General features: G+C 36.9%; 3 protein-coding genes across 4 annotated transcripts; 2 read left to right on the top strand and 1 right to left on the bottom strand.

Moving 5' to 3' along the window:
* The first annotated feature begins 377 nt into the window (after window positions 1–377).
* LOC111336412 (transmembrane protein 33) lies at window positions 378–9,151 on the top strand. 2 transcript variants are annotated; one of them, XM_088733201.1, is made up of 10 exons: window positions 378–655; window positions 2,237–2,331; window positions 3,993–4,077; window positions 4,897–4,999; window positions 5,835–5,902; window positions 6,034–6,074; window positions 6,417–6,527; window positions 6,596–6,663; window positions 7,236–7,319; window positions 8,562–9,151. In XM_088733201.1, exons 1-10 carry the CDS (start codon window positions 554–556, stop codon window positions 8,672–8,674), a joined length of 870 nt encoding a protein of 289 aa, XP_088589327.1. In that variant the 5' UTR covers window positions 378–553; the 3' UTR covers window positions 8,675–9,151. The 2 variants fall into 2 exon arrangements, with proteins under 2 accessions (XP_088589327.1, XP_022798253.2); XM_022942518.2 differs by lacking the exon at window positions 6,596–6,663 and having other exon boundaries at window positions 379–655.
* Window positions 8,828–11,705, bottom strand: LOC111336411 (uncharacterized). The gene has a single exon (XM_022942515.2). It carries the CDS (start codon window positions 11,619–11,621, stop codon window positions 10,449–10,451), a length of 1,173 nt encoding a protein of 390 aa, XP_022798250.2. The 5' UTR covers window positions 11,622–11,705; the 3' UTR covers window positions 8,828–10,448.
* Window positions 11,706–11,845: 140 nt separating this feature from the next.
* On the top strand, window positions 11,846–18,129 carry LOC111336426 (uncharacterized). The gene is made up of 7 exons (XM_022942534.2): window positions 11,846–12,122; window positions 12,850–12,922; window positions 13,596–14,419; window positions 14,939–15,040; window positions 16,136–16,192; window positions 16,915–17,000; window positions 17,877–18,129. Exons 1-7 carry the CDS (start codon window positions 11,871–11,873, stop codon window positions 17,926–17,928), a joined length of 1,446 nt encoding a protein of 481 aa, XP_022798269.2. The 5' UTR covers window positions 11,846–11,870; the 3' UTR covers window positions 17,929–18,129.
* Window positions 18,130–20,969: the final 2,840 nt, after the last annotated feature.

Here is a 20,969-nt window from a genome sequence, read left to right as displayed (position 1 = left end):
TTTCGAAAGAAACTGTTTGGGGCTGCGTCGGTGGGAGTAACGAAGTAATTTGGATATATCAACAAAGTTGAAGTGGTAAATTGGCCACCGTAACGATTACAAAAGCTGACGTTTCGAGCGTTAGCCCTTCGTTATCGCTCCGACGAAGGGCTAACGCTCGAAACGTCAGCTTTTGTAATCGTTACAGAGGCCAATTTACCACTTCAACTTGACTCTTTTTTAATCGAGTCTGCATTTTAGCCCCGGTATGTAGTCTTGAGTCTGTATTTTACCGTCAGTCTGCAGTTTACCCCCCGGTCATGATAGTCTGCAACGCGCAGTCTGCGCTTTACACTTAGTATTACGGAGCGGGACCTGGTAAAAAAAGACCAGCGGCTGCTCCCCTAAGAGGCAGATGGTTGATGCAAGCATCAGTTGAACCGGCGTACGAATTTGTTGATTTCAACGTGTCTGTTATCGCGACTTGACTGATCATTGTTAGCGTTTATCGCCTTTCTTGGTCCCTAAATCCGTTAGTGAAAACGTCTAGCTAGTGATCTGTTTCTTTGAAATTATGCCACCGCAAGAAAACGAAGGAAATCCGAACGCTTCGAGTCATCCGCCTGAAGGCAGTACGGCTGATTCGTCGACCAGTCCTAACTGGGCTGCACTTAGGGTAAGGAAGCCTAAAAGTATTTAAATTTACTGTGTATGTCTTGTTTTTTTTTCTCACTTCTGTCAAGATGGAAGCCATTTTCACCTTTTGGGCTCACACTGAATGGAGATTTTGCCAGAAGAGGCCTGCTAGACGTCGAATGAAAGTAATAAAAATAATTTACGTTCATCATTCGTAGATTTTAACTGGTTTGAAATCCTCGTCGCAAATGCGTTTGAATTTGTGTTTCTAACTTTTTCATCAAGTGTGAATTATTTAGTGTTTTTAAACAAAATGTCAGTAGTCTTAATTGGAACGAAATTTTTCACTTTAAGAGATCCTGATTTTGTTCCTTGGCACAATTACTACTTGCTTTGTGGACGGTGTGATCTTGAAGCATCGAGCTTATTTATTCCCTTTAATAGAAAATGTAGTTCGTTAATTTCCAAATTTTCTCTAGTTAATGATTTATTTATCAGTTTCACTTGATGTTGAAGTAGAACTCAGCTTTTAAACTCAATACATCCCTATCATTATGTTGCACAGAAGCGAGAATGTTTTATGGTACAACTGCAAGTATTTTATCATGTTCATTGTTTGTCACAGTTATCTTTAACAATCTAAGCTTCCTGTTGTTGAGGGAAGGCATTGTTCCAGATTCACAGTTATGGGGAGGTGTGAGGAGAAACAAATATTTTTGTAAGCTCATCCTCTTAGAAGTGTGTGGATGAGAAAATTTGACCAGGCGTTGTTTTGGGTCTTAAATTTCAAACTCATAGAATCATTGCCTAAAATGACATAAATACCTAAGGATGGCTAGAAATATAATATGCTGGTATTTGCATTGCAGCTTCTTTTCTCATCTCTTGCATTATTGTGATGTTAAAGGATTTGGAAGGGGAGTTTTAGGGTTTTAACTTTTCTTCCCTCTTCAACTTTCTTGTAATCTTCACAACAACAATATTCAACAGTTAGAATAAGTTATCAATTTTATCCAAGTTGAAACACAATAATTTTAAACTATACTTTGAGAAATATTTCACTGCAAAGTTCAATGCTAGAACATTAATAAAATACATTAACTCCTACACACTTTTTGTAAAATAATTTGACAATGTTTTGATTTTACTTCACATCATTGTCAAGTCAAAAGTGAGAAGGACAAGAGAAATTAGAGACAACATTTTTGTCCTTAGGGGTAAAATTCCTTAAGGTGAAATAAGTGTCAGGTAAAAAGTTTGGCACAGATGGAGTCAGTCTGTGTGTTCGTCAAAGGTTCATGTTCTAAATAAAAAGTATTTATTACATCAAACAGTCAAGCTTGCTGACGTACATTTCTTTGGACTTTTAAAGGCAATCAATGGATTTGTTCCTCTCTATTGTTTTTATTACATGATATATTTACTGACTTGTTAGTTTTACTTTTGACTTGTAGTGTCAAAAATATAATGTCGTCAAAATATTTCGCAACTTATTTCTTTAGATATTTTAGAAAGTTTTTATCTATTTCAGTAATGTTCTAGCTTTGAAGTTTGCCATCAGCTGTGCTTTACGAAGGAAAAGTATGACTAATGAAATGTATAATGATATTCTTACTTGCAGCGATATCTATTGGATAACAAAATTGATTCAGCATTGTGGCTTACGAGAGTATTCACAATCGTCACTTCAATTCTTTACTTGCTCCCATTTTTTAGGTAAGCATAGAGTGAGTTTTCTCAATCCTTTTTTCTCAGTCAATGTCACAAGGTTTTTGATGAAAATTGTAATAGCAGGAAAAAGTAATGTAACATTGAATACTCTGAAAGGGGGATTAAAAAATAGCTGATGCATTTTTAAATTTAGGCAGAGAATTAATTTTCATGTAAAGGTTTGTGCTAATAAAAGGTTTGTAGTTTGTGCAAATGAAATTAATTTAAGGAATGACCAGCAGTTCAAAGACCTATCTAACATTTCTTGACAATGATGGCTTATTTCATATATAGAAACAATTTTGAATTTAATTGATTAAAAAGCTTTTAATTATCTTAAATACCATGGACAATTAGTGGAGGATGGAGTGCTTATTTGAAGAGTTTCAAAGACAAAGTAAAAAGGGCTACTAATGGCCAAACTAGAAAATATTGCAGCAAGTGCTTCTGGCTGATATTCCTTAAGTTCTGGTCCCAGTTTATTCAAAAGAGTGTTTAATTTTTTTTCAAAGCTCAGAAATCTTCCTTTTTTTCTATTATAACCAAATTAAAAAAAAAAAAAAAAAAAGGCCTTTTGCTGTTGTTAGATCATTTACATTTTAAAATAAGAATAATAGGATCATTGAGGAGTGTAATTTATGCAGCTGAGTAAATAGGGTATGTGACAGCTTGACCCATTCACTCCCAGGAGAGACTAAAAAGAAATTTCTTCCTACAATATGAATGTGCTTTTAAAAATGAAAAGGTTATAAGAAGAAAGAAAACATAAATTTGGGAACATTGTTTTTGATTTGATACTAAATTCTTAATCCTTAAACTCTCAAGATCTGATTGTGAATTCTCCCCTCAAGCTGCTACACATTTCCTTGTAAATTGGTTATGAGAATTTGGTGTTCAATCATGGTAACAACTTGAACCTGATAAGTTTGAGTATTCTCATTACCTGTTTGCTGGATAGTGTATGGCTATTATAGGGAGAAGTTACATGTTGGTCACTTGTTGGAGTTGAAGGGTTAAAGCCAAAATTATGGTAAGCAATATATATGGTGATCTTGGTAGTGAAGAGCTAATGGTTAATGTCATGTAAATATTCAGGATCAGAAAGTCCATGTGTGAGCTTTGAACAAGGTTTTTTGGTGTGTTCTTGGGTCAGACAGACAATTCTCACAGTGCATGACTCCATTTAGGAGTGTGAATGTTCCCACTGTCAGGGAATTCTGACAAAAGAATAAAGGCTGATAGTTTCGAAAGAAACTATTTGGCGCTGTGTCGGTGGGGGTAACAAAATAATTTGAATATATCAACAAAGTTGAAATGGTAAATTGGCCACCATTATGGTTATAAAAGCTGATGTTTTGAGCGTTAGCCCTTCGTTGGAGCTTCGCTCGGAGGGCTAATGCTTGAAACGTCAGCTTTTAGAACTGTAACAGTGGCCAATTTACCATTTCAACTTTGTTGATATATTCAATTCTGACAAAATGTTGCTGAGGGGCTTTGTAGGCAATATAAAAGCATTTGGTCCAGAAGGAATAGCTTTGCCCAGAGGTGGTTTGTGACACAAAAACTGTTAGAAGCTCAGAGTGTACATACGCAAAGGTTCATAGAAATGGTCTTTTGATTATGTGTACTAACAGTAACATGGCTTGTTCTATTTGATTAAATCACAGTCCTATGTTCACCTATAACTGTTACAAAAGAGTGCTGATCAGTTCAGCAGCCACATCAGCCTTACGGCTTCATCAACGGCTTCCAGTATGTACAGTTGTGTTATTTCATTCATATTCAAATACGTTCTATCAATGTGTAAAGACTTCCTCAGTATTTAATTCAAAGACTTCCAAGTACACTAGAATAACACAGTCAAATTGAACTTAGAAATTCTTTGAGAGGCTTATCAAACTTTGCATGTATGTCCAAAAATACCTTATTTTCTGCGTGAACTTGGTGTTCAACTAAACTGTCTTCAGTTGTAAAAAGGATAATATGCATTGAATGTTTATAATCTAGAAGACATGATCTATTTCTAGTAGTCAATTGCAGCCGAATTTACATACATACATACATACAATACATAGTTACATACATAGGTTAATTGACCACTCCCCATAGGGGCTTTTCAGGGCCAACACCCACACATCCCACCCCAGGGGAGGACATCCACCACACAGTAGTCTCGTGCATGGGAAATTAACGTCTCCTACCCCTAACCCTGCAGGAGACGGGGCCTACGGTTTATTCGTCCTTATCCGTGAAGACTAGAATATATAATTTATCCATTTCTTGTTATAGAAAGGTAGCAAATTCTCCTCAGTTATTTTAAGACCATGAGTATTGGTCTGGCTGGTGCTTGAACCCTTGACCTCCCGCACAACACAATCCGGCGCACTAACCAATTGAGCTTTATTCTGTGCGCCATATATTCTGCACATGCTATTGAATTTCTCAATAGCATGTGCACCAATGTGGTGCCCTTCAAGAGTAAAGCTATGCGCAAGTAACAAAAGACATGATGCAATGTTTGAAAGATATAAGATTTATAATGGATGACTTTTTTTTTTTTCAATTTCACAGAGATTCCAATTTTCAAGAGAATTCTTTGGACTGCTGCTTACCGAAGACAGTTGCCATTATCTACTTTACAGCATCATGTTTGTTAATTCTCAAACAGTCACAAGTATCTTTTGATTTTAAAAATGAGAACTTGAAATGAAAAAAAAGGGACTTTGTGATTGTTAATTTTAATACTGGCTATTTTGGTTTAGAAGTGAGCTCTTAGTTTAATTTTATGGTTCACCTTGGAGATACTACAGTTATCAGTTGAGTGAGCTTTGGAAATAGTGTGGTGACGAGGCTTCGACCATAGAATAACAGAGTTGTCTCAGGCAACTTTCCTCATTACTAGTGGTAACTGAATCTCAAGAGCTGTGGCGAGCTAATGTTAATGTCAAAATGTGGTTGTCAAAAACTTCTGTTGTGCCTGACTCAACTGAAAATTGTAATAAGTGATTGTGTTTTAGTTTGGATAATTTCAAATCTGACTCTATAAACTCCGGCTTAAGTGTCAGGAGGACAGCAAATGAATGCAAGTATACCCTTTAGGTGGTAGAGGGGTAATGGACCCTCTTTGAACTTCTTATGCAGTCTATTATGCAAATCAACTGCCTCACTCTCAGAGTTCTATGCAGCCCTAGAGTGTGTTTATTGTTTGCTGAAATTTTTTACTTGCACAACAAGCTAAGTAGGGACTGCTTATGGTCAGCTTCCCTACAGAGGACAACTGCATTCAACCCATGTCCCTACAGTTTACATTTTCAGAATCCCCTTTTTCAAGCAATCTGCTTCTCCAGTTTTCTGTAGCGAATGCATTTACCCTTTGGACTTTTCATTGGAAGTTTGACTGTAATTCTTAAGAGATAGACACTTCTTTTGTCCAGTTCTTGCACTGTCCATCTTTGAAAGAAATGACTTTAAATTATGACACTTTCCTTGACTACAAATTTTCTTACAAGTTATCTTGATTCCTGTTGTATTATTTGCCCTTCTTCACACTGTGTCATTTACGAAAAAGTTACTAGATGTGAGTATAAAATGTTCCAGTGTCTTGTTATTGAATTTGCTTTTCTTTGCCAACTCTCCACATAATATTATCACTTATATTTAACATAAGGTTGATCGTAACTCATGTTGATTCTGTGTAACTGTTTGCAGATCCTTGGAAGCGGTGGAATTTTTAGCATGTCTCTTATAAGGTATTATTAAATAACCAAGAAACTACAAGGGCCCTGATTAGTCAAAAACCAATAGTTTATTGCACCCATAAACCCTTAGAAAATTTCACATTAAAATATTAAACCAATACACTACACTTTGAAGTTTCTATCTTTCTTTTCTATCTTTTTATGCAATTGGTTTTTTTAAAATGCAAGTGAAGAGAATTTCCTACGTACTTCCAAACTTTTGAATTGAAGTCATCAGATAAACTGACTGTGAAAACTTGTACAATTTTGAATTTTGTCAGAATGCTAGATCAAAAAAACTGACTGTATGTTATTTTTTTTATTCATGTGAGTTTTATGGGATTCTTTCTTAAGGTCAGCTCGTAAAGCCATTGAGAAAGTGGAGCTTCACCAGCAAGGACTGATGAGGTTCATTGCTTGCACAGAGATCATGCTGATGCCAGCTGTTATTTTAATGGCACTCAGGTTTGTATACAGTTATGTTTCCCAAACTGCAAGTGAAGGTTAATTATACCTTTTTTTCTATTTAGCAGCAGTTATGATGAGTTTACTGAGCCGCAAAGCTTTTCAGCAACTGCTAAATTGCAGACTACCTATGAGGGTAATTTCACTGCTTGATTTTCATCTGCAGGTCAACTGAAATTGATTTCATTACAATTTGTTATCAAATTCCTTATGGGAAGGAAGAACCCCGTAAATTTGCCTCTCTCTCTCAATGTGTGGCTCTATAGCTGAAGCTCAGTCAATAGTTGTACTCAACTAGTGACCTGGAGGCACCAATTCAAATCTGTCAAAACCTAAATGTCTCAGCCCTCATTTCATCAATTGCCAAAATTGCAGTTTACCTCGGGGAATTATTTTTTAGCTTTATATATTCCTGTTTTTATCTTTTTTTAGGTTACAGTCAGATTTTTTCTAGGGGCACCAGTAAATTTCTTTGGCACCCCAACTTGTAACCTGTCCTTAGCAGTTGCTTCTTTACCAAGGCTTCTTTTCTCTGTCTCCTAAGTTGTCATTGTTTAACAAAGTTTGACCAAACAAAAAAAAAAAAAAGAACGATTAACTCCGAAACAGAACATTCTACCCTAACCTTCCCCAGAAGAAGATTTATGGACAATTTTGATTAGCAAAATGTAATTGAAATCACTGCTGTAAATGACTTTTCAATTTCAGTGGTCAAGCAGGCATTGTTATTCCTTTTGTCTATTATCGATTTGTGGGATTTAGATATGCCTCCAGGCGGAACCCATACTGTAGGTTAGTGACAAAATTTTAAATATTAAACACATTGTTTCCTTTTTTTTCTTCTTTTTGTTGGTGAAGAGCATGAGAATTAAGTTTTTACACTAATATTTAAATGTGATTTTTATTTAAGGATAATTTGAGAACAAAAGTTGCAGAGTTGTGTTGTTAAAAACATGTATTAAACACGTCGTTTTCTTTTTTTTTTCTTTTTGTTGGTGAAGGGAATGGGAATAGATTTTTGTAACAATATTTCAGAGACAATTTGAGCACAAAAGTTACAGAGTTATGTTGCAGGTAACAAAGTCAAGTGATGGGACTTGCATTCTGTTGATTCTAGATTCAAGTCCTTCTCTGTCCGCCAGTAGAATTGTTTCTCAATAATCTTGAGTTCAGCTTCATGCTTCAACCCACAACACCTTGAAATCAATACATGCATGAATTATTCTCTTTATTGCACTCTAATATACATTACCTAAGGCACTGACAAGAAGAATTTGTTTAACAATCTAGAGCCTCTTTAGTCTGTGATGAGGGGAGCAGGGTTGGCGTAGTGGTGAGAGCGCTCACCTTCCACCAATGTGTCCCAGGTTTGATTCCTGGACCCGGCATCATAAGTGGATTGAGTTTGTTGGTTCTCTACTCTACTCCGAGAGGTTTTTCTCCGGGTACTCCAGTTTTCCCCTCTCCTCAAAAACCATCATCATTTGAATTTACACACGACCCCACAAGCTGTTCAGCTTTAAACATTACCTTGTCTAAATAAAGGTGTTATTATTATTATCATTTCCTTTATTCTCCTGACCTCACGGTTTGATTCAGGGGTGATTATTTAAGGAGAAATTAGATGCCGTTTGTTCTTAGAGGTCAAAGGATTCATAGAGCCAACTGTTTTGCCTCTTTCTAGTTGAGTTTCTTTTAATCTTGTTGAGTTTATTTGGATGTTGTTTGCATGGGATGCCTGTAGCTTACAAGTGCATTCCCCCACTATAAATACATTATTTAAATTTTTTTTTTTTCAACATGACTAACCGCAAAGTAGATAGTGCTGCCTTCTTTACATGCAAAGTAGAATGTTAGAACAAACCTTTATCAAACTTGAAAAATGTTTTGTGATGTCTGGTGAAGGGTAAGTGATGCAAAATCTTTCTCCTATTGAATAGGTTTATCTGTGTAGTTTTATCAAAGCTGCAGAAAGCATCCTTTGCTGTTGAAATTTATTTCAAACTGACTGGTTATTTCTCTCATTTCTTTTAGACTTCTCTTTGGTGAGCTTCGACGATCAGTTGAGCAGCTTGCAGGTCATCCCCGCTGCCCAGCATTCTTGCGGACATTTGTGTTCAAGTTCACTACCTTCATTGAAAAACTAGCTCCTCCAATGGCACCACCACCTCCTCAAACTGCTTCATCTTGAGGGATAACGTACTATTTAATTTGCCTCTCCTAACTTCAGCCTTGCATATTAAAGTAGTTAATAGCAGATTTCAACTAGTGAAAGACAGAGATAAAGTCATTGCTTAAAAAAAAAAAAAAGAGTAATCTGCCTGTGTAGTGTTGGTTCTTATCTTGACGATTACTCTTCACTGATGTATGCCATACATTAGAGAAACAAAGAGCTTGTCTAATTAGTAATTCTGTGGAAAATTCTTTAAAGTTTTCACAATCTTAGCAAGGGAGCACTTCCATTTTATTATACACCTTTAGAGGACAGCTGATATTTGTTTCAATAGTTGCTGTTTTGTAAAAAGATATTAAGTTAAACTTGTTCAATTTTTTTTTTAAAATTGACATAATCAGGCTGTATTATTTTATGAAGTATTTCAAAAAATAAAACATTTTTGAGTACACACCATGGATACTTTTTTGTATTGTACATACAGCATGTTGGTTTTGTGAATTCAAAGTACAATGTTTCTGGTTGACTTTACTTGATTGGGTCATACATCAAAGACAGAAAAAGACAACATTATAGTTCTGGGGTCTTTTTCTTTGCTGGGTTTGTGCCACTGGTCTCTCTCTCTCTCTACCCAGTTATAGTCTATTTTTTCAACTGTCTCAGTCACATTTAGGCATACATAATTTTGGTGATCCCAAGATAGTCACTTTCTGTTTACGCATCTACTTTACGAAGCTTATAAAGGTCAGCCTAAAATGACATGACAAATTTGTTATAAATAACGCTGAATGAAAAACAATTTACTTCTCACCTACTGTACAAACATTGTGGTACCTTTGTTAACCTTCTTTACTTACCAAAACTTTTTCCTCTGGTAAGTTTAAATGGTTACTTGTCATCTTACAAAGCATTAAAATGGGCTGTGAGTGACTGATTTTTAACAAGTAATTGACTGAAAAACCTAGTTTTAGCTTGAGAAAGAGAGCATTCAAGGGAGCCCAGTTGAATTCTATCCACTTACGCTGACACCCTCCTCACAATTGCCTCATCATTACCACCACATCCTTGTGTCCCAAATTTAACGAAATGCCCCAGCATTTCAATGTTTGACCTGAGAACAGTTTCATCTGACTATCACATCAGTATGTCATACAAGCAAGTTCTAGATTTTTCAGAATCATTTCACTGGTTGTTAGACTTACATCATAAACCTTTCCACTCCCAAGATTACACCTGTATTTACCAAATCAAACACGTCTTAATTAAGCCTACAAAATAATGGAGATCCTGGACTTCGAAAACTATAGATGCCCACAGTTACAGTTTGAATTCTCAGGAAATCGCAGGAATAAGTAACAATAACAATACCTTTGCGCTTCTTGAAATGAAGTGATATTTAAGCAGCCAGAAATACCATAATATGATGAAACAGTTAAAAGCACACATAACAGTTTTCCACAATTTCCTGATTAATTTCCACCCGTCTTCTAAATGTGGTCCTTTCTCCTACCTGAGAGGGTGGGGGTGGGGGCATGGGCTAATTTCTCCAACAGTGGCAGATTTACCAAGGATAGACAAAAGCAGAAGGGGTAATAATAAACTTTAAAGTTAAGGTAGCATTTACATTGTAACTGGGGGCTCAAAATAATGACCTTGAAATGTTCTAACTCATTTTTAAGATGCACAAAACTAATTGTGACAAAACCTGTTCAAGTACAAAGTTTAAATCAATGAGAGTTTGAACTATCTTATATTCTGACTTTGAAGACCACTGGTCGTAATGCCTCAGTGGCTACTCCATCATTCCTTGCAGGAACACTCCTTGGGAGAGGCTTTGCCACTGGTGCAGGGGCAGCACGTAGAGGAGGAAGAGGTGCTAATCTGGCAGGTGGAGGTGAGTAGAGTGATGCTGATGGTAGCATGTTGAGCTTACACAGCATCGGCTGCCCATCAAGTTTCCGATTATTGTATCTACCAATTGCAAATTGTGCATCTTCTTTATTCACATACACAACTTCCGCTGATCCTCTTCCAAGCATTTTACAACTGCGTAATTCACCCACTACGCCAAAGAGTTCTTCAACGTCTTGTTGAGTGACAAGCGGGTGTAAATTGGAGACATTGATCCTACAACCAGAAGTTGGTAGGTCTTGTTTAGAAGCCTCAGGGCCCCTTTGAGTCTGTCCTGCGGTACTGCTTATTCCGTGATCCAGTCTGTCTCCCAACACACTATCTCTAAATCTACCGGCTAGGTGAGGCTCGGATTTGTTTGAAGCGTAGGTGCTGTTTTCTTCAGTAGTCTGACCGTAAAGTGTATGCTCTCTTCTCTCCTTTTCCCTTCTAAGAGCCTTCCTCTCTCGTTCTCTCCTTTTTGCTTCGTTTTGTCTCTCTCGCTTTCTTATGGCTTGTTCCTTCTCTTTTCTTTTTGCCTCCTCATTCTTGGCTGTTATTGTAAGATACCCTGCAATGATGTTTGCCTCTCGCTCCAAATCTTCTTTACTACGCTCTACTTTAGCAGTAATGCGGATCGAATCTCCCATAACTGTAGCTGACCTGTCTGGAGGGACATCTTGCTTCGTAGTAATTTGAATGTGGCCACCAGTCGACAGTGTCAAAGACCTATTTTTCTGAAATACATTTTGCCTTTTTTCTTTTCTCTGTTCCTCTAGCAATGCTATGGAACGAATGACTGGTTGAGTCCGTTTCTTCTTCGAAGAAATAGTTTGCCTCGCGTCGACAAGATTCCTTGTGTTTGTTGTAATGGTAGGATCGCGAAACCCTTGAGCTTTTTTCGCCTTTTTTTTAGAAAGAGTGGATCGCAGATCTTGTGATCTTTTAGAATTTCTCGGTCCTCCGACTTCTAAGCCTACTTTTCTTCCACTTTGCAACGCTTTACCACCTCGAATTTTCTTTTTGAACATCGCAAAAATTTTCAGTTTCACAACCACAACCAGAAGCTCCTTGTGAAATGAAATGTTTCACAGGTCAACGAGAAGCGTGCACAATATAAAGATAATTTCTATTGGCTGTTAGACATCAGCCAATAAAACACTTCTTAAGAAAATAGCCTAACCTGAGCCTTTAAGTAAATCTGGGTAGCGGTATTTCGCTAAACAAAACTAGTTTCATATATGCTCATATGTTTGTACTTGCAGGAACCAGGAACTACCATGAGAATACTACTTGGGTATGCGGACGATGGTCGTGGGAACACCACCGTAAAATGTCCGCTTTTAACTAAACCGACAGACCAAGATGATGGGTGTACTTACAACAACTGGGCGTACGCTATCATTGCAATCGTGGCCTTTATTATTGTTGGAATCCCATTTATAGCTTTCATTTGCTACCTGCAGAAGAAGATACGGGATAGACAAAGCATTCGACGATTGAATGAGCGATCAAGTCCCTATCCATATCAGGTATAGTTGGTTTTCAGATAAGAAACGATGAAATTTACGTCAATGACACCGTGATTTGAATTTGGGGACATTTCGAATCTCATCGTCGATCATTTTTTGTTAAGTTGTTGATCAATTTTAAATTTGAGCCGATTATGGACTACAACTGTCTTGCCAGGACTTGAAGAAAGGCACGTTTTTAGCGACTTCTCAGCACTTGTAAGAACAAGAAACTATTTATAAGAGCAAGAAACTAGTTATAAGAGCAAGAAACTATTTATAAGAGCAAGAAACTTTCCGGTCAGAAAAACTGAATGCATAATTAATGTATGGGGTTATATGGTACTCTTGCCGTTACATTAATTGAATTGTACTTAAAGACAAGTGGAATATTACGATCAATGAGCCATGAAAGATTACCTTGAGCATGATGTTTTCTGACGAATTTTCAATCTTGGACAGGGTAGGGCCAGTGGTAAAGCAAAAACAATGAAACTAAAAACTTTTGAAAAGTGAAATAAGAAAAGTAGAAATGAACAGGTGCGTGTTAAAGTGACAAAAAAAAAATTATGACAGTGGCTGATGAAAAACTGAAATAAGCACAACACAGAATCTTAAAATAAAGTATTTGGTATAGATTTGGTTTATTCTCAGTACGATTTTTTTAGTATAATATGAGCAGTCAGCCAGCCCAAACAGGCTGACCCTGTTTGATCTGACAGTCACGTCTTGTTGTTTTTTTGTTCAGCCCATCACTAGTGAAGGAAGTGCACCTCCTTCTTATGGAGCCACTGATAGTGCTGATGAGTGTGTGATCAGATGTAAGTTTTATCTTTTTGCAATGTTATAGTTTCATGGAAACTGCTCAATTGCAAGGTAGGTGTGGTAGCACAATAAAAAGGATGTCTTTGGAAACCAGACAAATTTTATTGTCTCAAGGTGTGAGTGGCGTTTTATTTTGGGAGACCAAATCTGTAGGACCAGAATGGTGACACAGGGTAATATCTGTCAGAACTGGCCAGTTATCTTAGTGAATTTATAAAGAAAATTTCTCTCAAATTGGAATTTTTAAGCCATTTCAGTCAATTTCTCAGTCCTATAGCATATCCTCAGTGTGTTTTGATAAGATTTCATAAGGAAGAGAAAATTCTGGAAAAGATTTGTCTTGACTCAGCTAATTTCACTGTGCAGCCATTTATTAACCCTTTACACCCTAAACAGCAGTATGGATATTCTTCATACTGTTCTTTTAATTAATAAATTATATATTTCCTAAGATGCTGACTTGGAGAATTTCTTTAATGTTCAAGATCTTCTTTAGTTGATGATCTTTTCTCTTTATTCTCATAACCCTAATGCGTGATTCTGGTGAGGGGCGGGACTATCGGGAGGAATTAAATACCAGTCACTCTTAGGGATCAAAGAGTGAAAGCTATTGGATTTTGATTCTACTGAAAAAAAGTTTTCAGTCGGAACTTTAATTGTCATTTTCAGCTCCAAGCCATGACTCTGTATCTACTGCTAGTCTGGTTGATAAACAGAACCAGCAGCAAGACACCACAAGTGTGGCATCTAGTCGTGCGAGCATGGTCCCGGCCTATGATGATGTTTCTTTGAATCAACGCAGTGCTGCAGCCAGTAGATCTCGCCACTCATCTAACTCAGAAAGTACAAGAGATGGCACTAAGAACTTGATAGGAGGGTCAGCCAATCTAAGAAGATCGTCACGCCTCTCATCAGACAGCCAGGATAGGTTTGTTGACCAGCCAGGACAATTTTATGAATCTGTGGATGTTGTAACAAACTTGCCACGGCTCCGAGACCAACCTAAAGTTAGAAATGATAAACAGCCACCTAAAAAACCTCCCAGGCAGTTGTCCAATGAAGCTATCACTCCAGAAACTGAGGATCATGTATATTCTGAAGTCGAAGGCATTGAGTCCAGTAGTGCCTTTCAATCTCCATCGAATGAGGTCGTCTACGAAATAAGTCCTAAAGACCATGGGGCTGTTGAAGGGGGCTCACCAGTGTATGCTGTTTTAGAACCATCCCCAGAGGTTCCAGATCAGAATGAGGGTCCAGAATCTCTTGGTGAACAGAAACCAGGTTTGATGCAAGATGAAAAGGCAACTGATGACGAAGTTGTGGATGATTTTTCTTCAGATAAATATGTGACAATTCTTCCTCCCACTCCACCTGAACAAGTTAATGAACCTATAAATGAGATTTCAGACTTAGCAGCAAGTGGTTCACATGAGTTTGATCAATATTCTGTAACACCAAAAGAAGAGGAGCCAAGCCCCATGAAATCAAGATCTGTAAGTACAATAATTAATATATAAAAATTTTGTTATCAATTAGGCTGTTAATTTCATTAAGTCTGTAAATCTGGCTTACAGAAACATAGATGTCAAGATCTTTCACTTTATATACAAGCTTAGCTTGATGTATGGTAAGCCTTTTTCCTCCATACTTCAAAATGCTTCACTGCTTCTGCTCAAAAGAACTAAAATTGCATTCTCCCATAGTATTGTTACAGTAATAATATTGTAACATTTCAGGCCTGTGGTCTAGCAGTCCCTGGTGGCCCCTGGCACCCTACTTTTGCTCTTGGGTGACTCAGGAATTTTATTTTTTTCATATAAAAGTATATGCTGGACACCCTGTATTTCAAAGTTTCAGAGCAGTGGACTCCCTTCACTTTTTCTTAGAGCACAGCCTTACATTTCCTTCAATGGATTAGCAAAATCATGTTTAATGACACATCAGCACATGACATTCATAATCTAAATTTATTTAAAATCAGAGTTCATTTTCTCCATTAATCACAATGACAGTATTTTGAGGAGTTTCTTCTGGGCAAAGTCAGGGCATTACCAGCTGATAAAAGAAATGGTGTTTTTCTGATTCGAGATTCAACCTCCTCAACGGGATTAAAGGTATGAATTTAAGCCTATTTGATTTTCAGTGTTCCCTTTAGAAGAACCCCCTAAAATATCAAGGAACGACCAGGGGCCTGTTTCTTGAAGGCCTCTGCAACTTAATGGGCTCGTAAAGCTGTCTTGTTTCCATGTAAGATAGGGGTTTTAAAATTTTTGAAAATTATCCCATGAAACTATTAGCAGAAGAAACTAAATAGAATAGTTAGGGTGCCAGAATCTAGTTCTCTATACTTTAAATTTTTAATTTTAGATTTGGCTTTGGACCCATGAAGTTACCAGTGAGAGCTTTTGAGAAACAGACCCCAGGCAATTTTGATAAATTTTTAATTTTAGATTTGGCTTTGGGCCCATGAAGTTACCAGTGAGAGCTTTTGAGAAACAGGCCTCAGGCAATTTTGATAAATTTTTAATTTTAGATTTGGCTTTGGACCCATGAAGTTACCAGTGAGAGCTTTTGAGAAACAGGCCCCAAGCAATTTTGATAAATTTTTAATTTTAGATTTGGCTTTGGACCCATGAAGTTACCAGTGAGAGCTTTTGAGAAACAGACCCCAGGCAATTTTGATAAATTTTTAATTTTAGATTTGGCTTTGGGCCCATGAAGTTACCAGTGAGAGCTTTTGAGAAACAGGCCTCAGGCAATTTTGATAAATTTTTAATTTTAGATTTGGCTTTGGACCCATGAAGTTACCAGTGAGAGCTTTTGAGAAACAGGCCCCAAGCAATTTTGATAAATTTTTAATTTTAGATTTAGCTTTGGGCCCATGAAGTTACCAGTGAGAGCTTTTGAGAAACAGGCCCCAGGCAATTTTGATAAATTTTTAACTTTAGATTTGGCTTTGGGCCCATGAAGTTACCAGTGAGAGCTTTTGAGAAACAGGCCTCAGGCAATTTTGATAAATGAAATTCAGAAGTAAATCACAAACACTCCATCAACCTGTAAAGATATGATTAATGATGAATAGAAATCTCCATTTTGTATTTCCTTGTATTAGTGGCATATATAATTTTCCTGCATACTCAAACTGAGACTAAACTATACTCAGTGGCTAGTGCAGTACTCAACAGGTGTAATTTTTACTCTGGTTGCAGGTTTTAACTTTGTACTGTTGGAAAAGTGACTCAGATAAAGAACTTTATCACTTTAAGGTACTATTCACATCTTGAATAGCACAATGATATGCTGTAAATTAGGAATTTAAAGTAATTGTTTAAAACCACAATGATCATTAACCTACCGATCAGCATTAAAATTAGCTGACACATCACAGTTGAAGGGTTCTATCTGTGTAGAATAACATCCCTGTTTCTACTGTTCTAAATCATTACCCAGGCCCCCTCCCCCCCCTTTTAGTGTTAGCTAACAGTTCATGGAATCATGATACAGTATTTTATTTGGAGGGGAGGTGGACAGGGGAAAATAAGTTAACTTAACAAGAGCAAAAGAGATAAAGTTGAAGTAATAGGAGGTTGAAAACATCAATGTGTCAATAAATTTGACACCAATTGTAGTTATATGGCTGTGTTATTGGTTAGACTGTAACTTTAGCTTTAGCCTATGTGCAGGTCGTCATCATTTGTGCGGCAGGATGTGTGTTTCCCCGCCCATCACAAGATTTGAGATGAGGTGGGGAGAGGTTTGTGGGTGGTCTGGCATTAAACCACTGCTAGATCCCCTTCCAGACCTCTTGCCAACTCACATGATTACAGGCCTTGTACCTTCCTGTGGATAAAGAATTTGAATTGATATACTTCTAGGCGTGGACCAGAAGCCTCTCTGTCGTGCTCTGTCCTTTCATTTTCTCACCTCATACCTGTAGACCTGGATTTAAAGATAAGTACATAAACATTGTACTCATTGCAACTTTCAGATTACTTTCTCAGAAGATGGCTGTGTGTACCTTAACAAGAGTTCAAAAAGATTTTCAAACTTAGAGGAACTGTTGAAAGATCTTGGGTAGGTGTCAATCTTCACAAACTGATTATCTGTGTAAATTAACCCTTTATCTCCCATGAGCGATGAAGACAGAATTCTACTTGGTTGATTCAATACCAAATTCTCCAAACTAACATCATAAGAATTGTATGGCAGACAGTTAGGAGAATCACATGTACCTGGGAGTGAAAGGACTAATGTTTATTTTTTTTTCTGTAACCATACTTAAAATTTCTTCAACAATTATATCTAGTGAGATTATCATACAAAATATTTGTGGAAGAGTTATATTTGAAAGAGACTACACTCCCATTATGTCTTTCTCTGTGCATGAGTAGAAATGGGTACTGGTAAAGCATTTGGTGCAACTGAAAAAACAAAAAAGAAAAAGGACAGCCACTGGTTTGGTGCAAAATCTTAAACAGTTTCAACCCATATTTCTCCAATAACTGTTGTTGGTCTGTTGAAAGATCAATTAGTATGGTCTATTGCTGGCTAGTTATGCAACGCTTTTAAGAGGTATACCACTTTGAATGGCTTTGGATTAGGTCCTAATTGTCTTGTAATAATCATTGTATCCATGATGTCTTTTAAACTCTTTTATAATTTTGCAGCAGTAAAATAAAATTAAACACAAAATGAAACTCATGTTTATTACCCATGAATTGGAACACAGCACTCAAGGGGAAAATTGTATTTAATAATGTCCAATATACGATGACCCTCCTTATTCTGATTGGCTGTTTTTCTATAGCTTGGTATAAATGATAGAAATAAACAGCAACATGTATATGCAGTGTCACTACAGTAGCTAGAGGAATTGAGAAATTTATCAGAAACATATTGAATTCTTGATTTTTTCTTTCTGTTTTTTTTTTTTTTAATTTTTTTTTCCAGGGAAGACAAAGATATGTTACCTTGTGTTTTAACGGAACAAGTTTTCCCTTAATACAGTTTCATGTACCTATAGTAAGATATTTATATAGGTGGTTTGCAACCAATCTCTAGAGACACAGGTAACAATAGTGAAAGGAACAAATGCTGGTGGACGAACAAAAGGAGCTAATGAGATATCTATTGTTTACGTCCACCAACATGGCGGCAATGACGTATCGTGCAAACCACCTATTTCATCAAATAACTGTAGAAATTGTTTAAAAAAGGAAACCTTAGAGACATTGTATGTCGTAAAAAGTGTTTAACAAATAGGTTTTGTCAAACTACACTCCCGCTCACTAAATAGAAGTTGAGCGTTAGGAACATTGTAAAACAACTGTACAGTACGATGGGGCTGAAGTCAAAAGCTACTTTTTTGGTAGCAGACTTACCAATTAAAAAAAAATTGGCTTTACGTGTTTCGTCGAATAAGCACCTGGGCGCTTATTTAAAATTTCAGCTAAAAGAAGAGGCGCCCAGTGGAAGAAGGTGGGCGCCTATCAAGTTAGCACAGCAATAGGAAAAAAAATTAAGAGAACAGATAATGCACAGGAACTCTGCAAGAACATGAAGATAGAAATAACTGTAAGTGACTTAACAGAAAAGAAAGTAATCTCTACTGATTCTGTTGTAGTTAAGCTTCAAAAGTTGTAAATAAAGTGACAATATGTTTATTTTTTCCTTGTATCCCTACTAATTAAGAAAGTTAGGTAGGAGGCGGGGGGGAGAAACTCTCAATTGAGTGTGCACTTGTTTGACAGTATATTGTGGCTAAGAGGTAGGGGCTTATTCGGGAGAGGGCTCTTAGAAGAACGTAGGTGTTTATTCGAGGAAGTCTGTTTCAGTGAATATGCTGAGACTTTCGCTATTCACGTATTGGTAACCATTTACAGAGCAGAACGTAAAAGATAGATTTCGACATTTTCAAATCCAACTAAACGAATTTCGGAAAGAAAAAAAATTAAACTTCAAGTTGTTTATTGAATGGTGATGTTTGCGCGACTACGGTTTCGGTCAATGTCAAGTTCAAACCGTGGGTGTTAGTGTACTTTTCGCATGCTTTTGTGTTGGTGGGATATGAATTGCATTCAGTTACTAATGATCCATAGAGTGATTTTTCGAATAAAAGGAAACAAAAGCTTAGTGAAACAGTGTCATTTGGTCAGGTTATATCTGCAAAGTGAGCGCAGAGTTTGTAATTTAGAAAAGCCATTAATTAAAACAGGTCTTTTGTCTTAGTGGCCCCGGTACAAACGATAAAGGATGTCAGTAATTCTTCTAATCGAGTGCTTTTCGATGAGTGTCGTAAAATCAAGACCAAAGAAATTGCAACGGCCAATCAGAGGAAAGAAAAATGACCTGAAGAGCCATTTTAAAGAACTCAAAGTTAAAACAAACAATTTGACCAAAACGCGGGATAGCGCGGGCAACCAAGTCTTGAATGGTGTTAGTTTTGCATCTGATTTGTCACTCCCGACTCCCTTGGGAGTCCGAGGTTTTGCCGGTCACATGACTTTTGGCTGGAATCGCCTTGTGCTCGGGTTTGCTGATGTTTTGTTTAGTTTTTTTATCCATTGAAGAGAGTTTTGAAAAAGGGCGTTATTGTGTCTTTAGTTGGCTTAAGCGAACGGTTCGGTGAGTTAATATTTGTTTTTTTTTTTTCGTTCAGGCAGGTATTTGGAGTTTGATGCCTTCTTTGTTATTTTCAGAAAACCTTTCACTTTCACCTTCATTGACCGAGGCCGTGCGGCCAATGTATGAGCTCGAGTTTTCGGCGTTCGTTTGAGATAAATAAACACAGTACTACAGTACCAACATGATTGGTCGAGAGAGTGGCACGAGTTTTTGGAAAAATCACAAAACAAAAAACAATGCAATCTCGAGTTTCTTTCAACGCTCAATTGAAGATTACTCTCAACTGCCGTCTAAGCAATCCGGTTGAGTAATAATTATTAAACACTCTTAACTAAGTAGGTGTTTCTAACTCAGCGCGAATGGTTTTCACTTCTCTCTCTTAAATTTTCTGGTTTGCATTTTTTCACGCATTGTGATTGGTCAAGGAAAATCTGGGCCGCAGACTGAACTAATCAGATGTACAGGAAGCACACATTTTCCTTCGCCTGGCGTCAGATTACACGTGTTTTCTGAGTTCTCATTTGTCCACAATTACGTCGACATTAATTTTTTTTTTTATCTTTAGGCATTGTTTATTTGCTGCTTAGTTTCTTTTTTATGACACTGGAAGAACTTCAGAAGTGGTTATGACTTTCTAAACTCGTATCATAAAAGTATCATCAATGGCCAAGGAGGTCGACGGGGTACGTCAAGTGTTTTTTTTTTTTTTTTTTTTTTTTCGATGAAAGAACAACGGCTTCTCATTGTTTTCATAGCTTGTTACATTTCCTCCAAGTCAGAAGTTTTTTTCGATTTTTGCATGTGATCTCTGGCACACAGTTTGGGATTGCCTGCGCTTGCTGCAGTTATTTAAAATAAGGTATTTGTATTTCCAATCGCTAAGTATCTGTTTCTGCATAGTTAATGCTGTCAATCGAGTACCAAATGTAAATTGCTATTTAATAATAATAATAATAAAGACTTTATTTTACGAGGGTAACACATAATAGCATAGCTAATAAACTTGTGGCCCTCACATTTTTAACATTTTGTTGTGTAAATTTAAGATATTTTCAAATCTACTTCTGTCGTAATGGGGGTGGATAACATAACTATGTGTATTCTTAGTTGTAATTCCAAGTTAAAACTGATCGATCAATGTAAACAAACATTGCACTTAGCCTTTCGGCATCGTCGCGCACGCTTTTGATCCCATGGGAGACAATCTTTTCTTTTATAATTAACACGTGAAACGATCAAGTTTAATGCGTCCATCAGGTGCTGTCCTCGAGAGGGTTAAAAACATCACGTTTGTGAATTATGACGTGCTATATTTTTTCATTTTGTTTGCTCTCGCTTTGTTTTGCGCTTCTGTGTTTTATGGCAGAGGCGTAAAATGAATAAATTCAAGTTTGAGGGTGCGTTACACTTTGAACTGAG

This window comes from Stylophora pistillata, chromosome 9 (genome assembly GCF_964205215.1).
Source record: "Stylophora pistillata chromosome 9, jaStyPist1.2, whole genome shotgun sequence".
Taxonomy (NCBI): domain Eukaryota; kingdom Metazoa; phylum Cnidaria; class Anthozoa; order Scleractinia; family Pocilloporidae; genus Stylophora; species Stylophora pistillata.
This window is presented reverse-complemented; position numbering and strand designations above follow the sequence as displayed.

Coding starts and splice junctions, on each gene's coding strand:
- LOC111336412 (XM_088733201.1), top strand. CDS start 554: ATGCCACCGCAAGAAAACGAAGGAAATCCGAACGCTTCGAGTCATCCG. Junction 6,075..6,416: donor TTTAGCATGTCTCTTATAAG/GTATTATTAAAT, acceptor TTCTTTCTTAAG/GTCAGCTCGTAAAGCCATTG. Junction 7,320..8,561: donor AGGCGGAACCCATACTGTAG/GTTAGTGACAAA, acceptor CATTTCTTTTAG/ACTTCTCTTTGGTGAGCTTC.
- LOC111336411 (XM_022942515.2), bottom strand. CDS start 11,621: ATGTTCAAAAAGAAAATTCGAGGTGGTAAAGCGTTGCAAAGTGGAAGA.
- LOC111336426 (XM_022942534.2), top strand. CDS start 11,871: ATGAGAATACTACTTGGGTATGCGGACGATGGTCGTGGGAACACCACC. Junction 12,123..12,849: donor CAAGTCCCTATCCATATCAG/GTATAGTTGGTT, acceptor TTTTTTGTTCAG/CCCATCACTAGTGAAGGAAG. Junction 17,001..17,876: donor GAACTGTTGAAAGATCTTGG/GTAGGTGTCAAT, acceptor TTTTTTTTCCAG/GGAAGACAAAGATATGTTAC.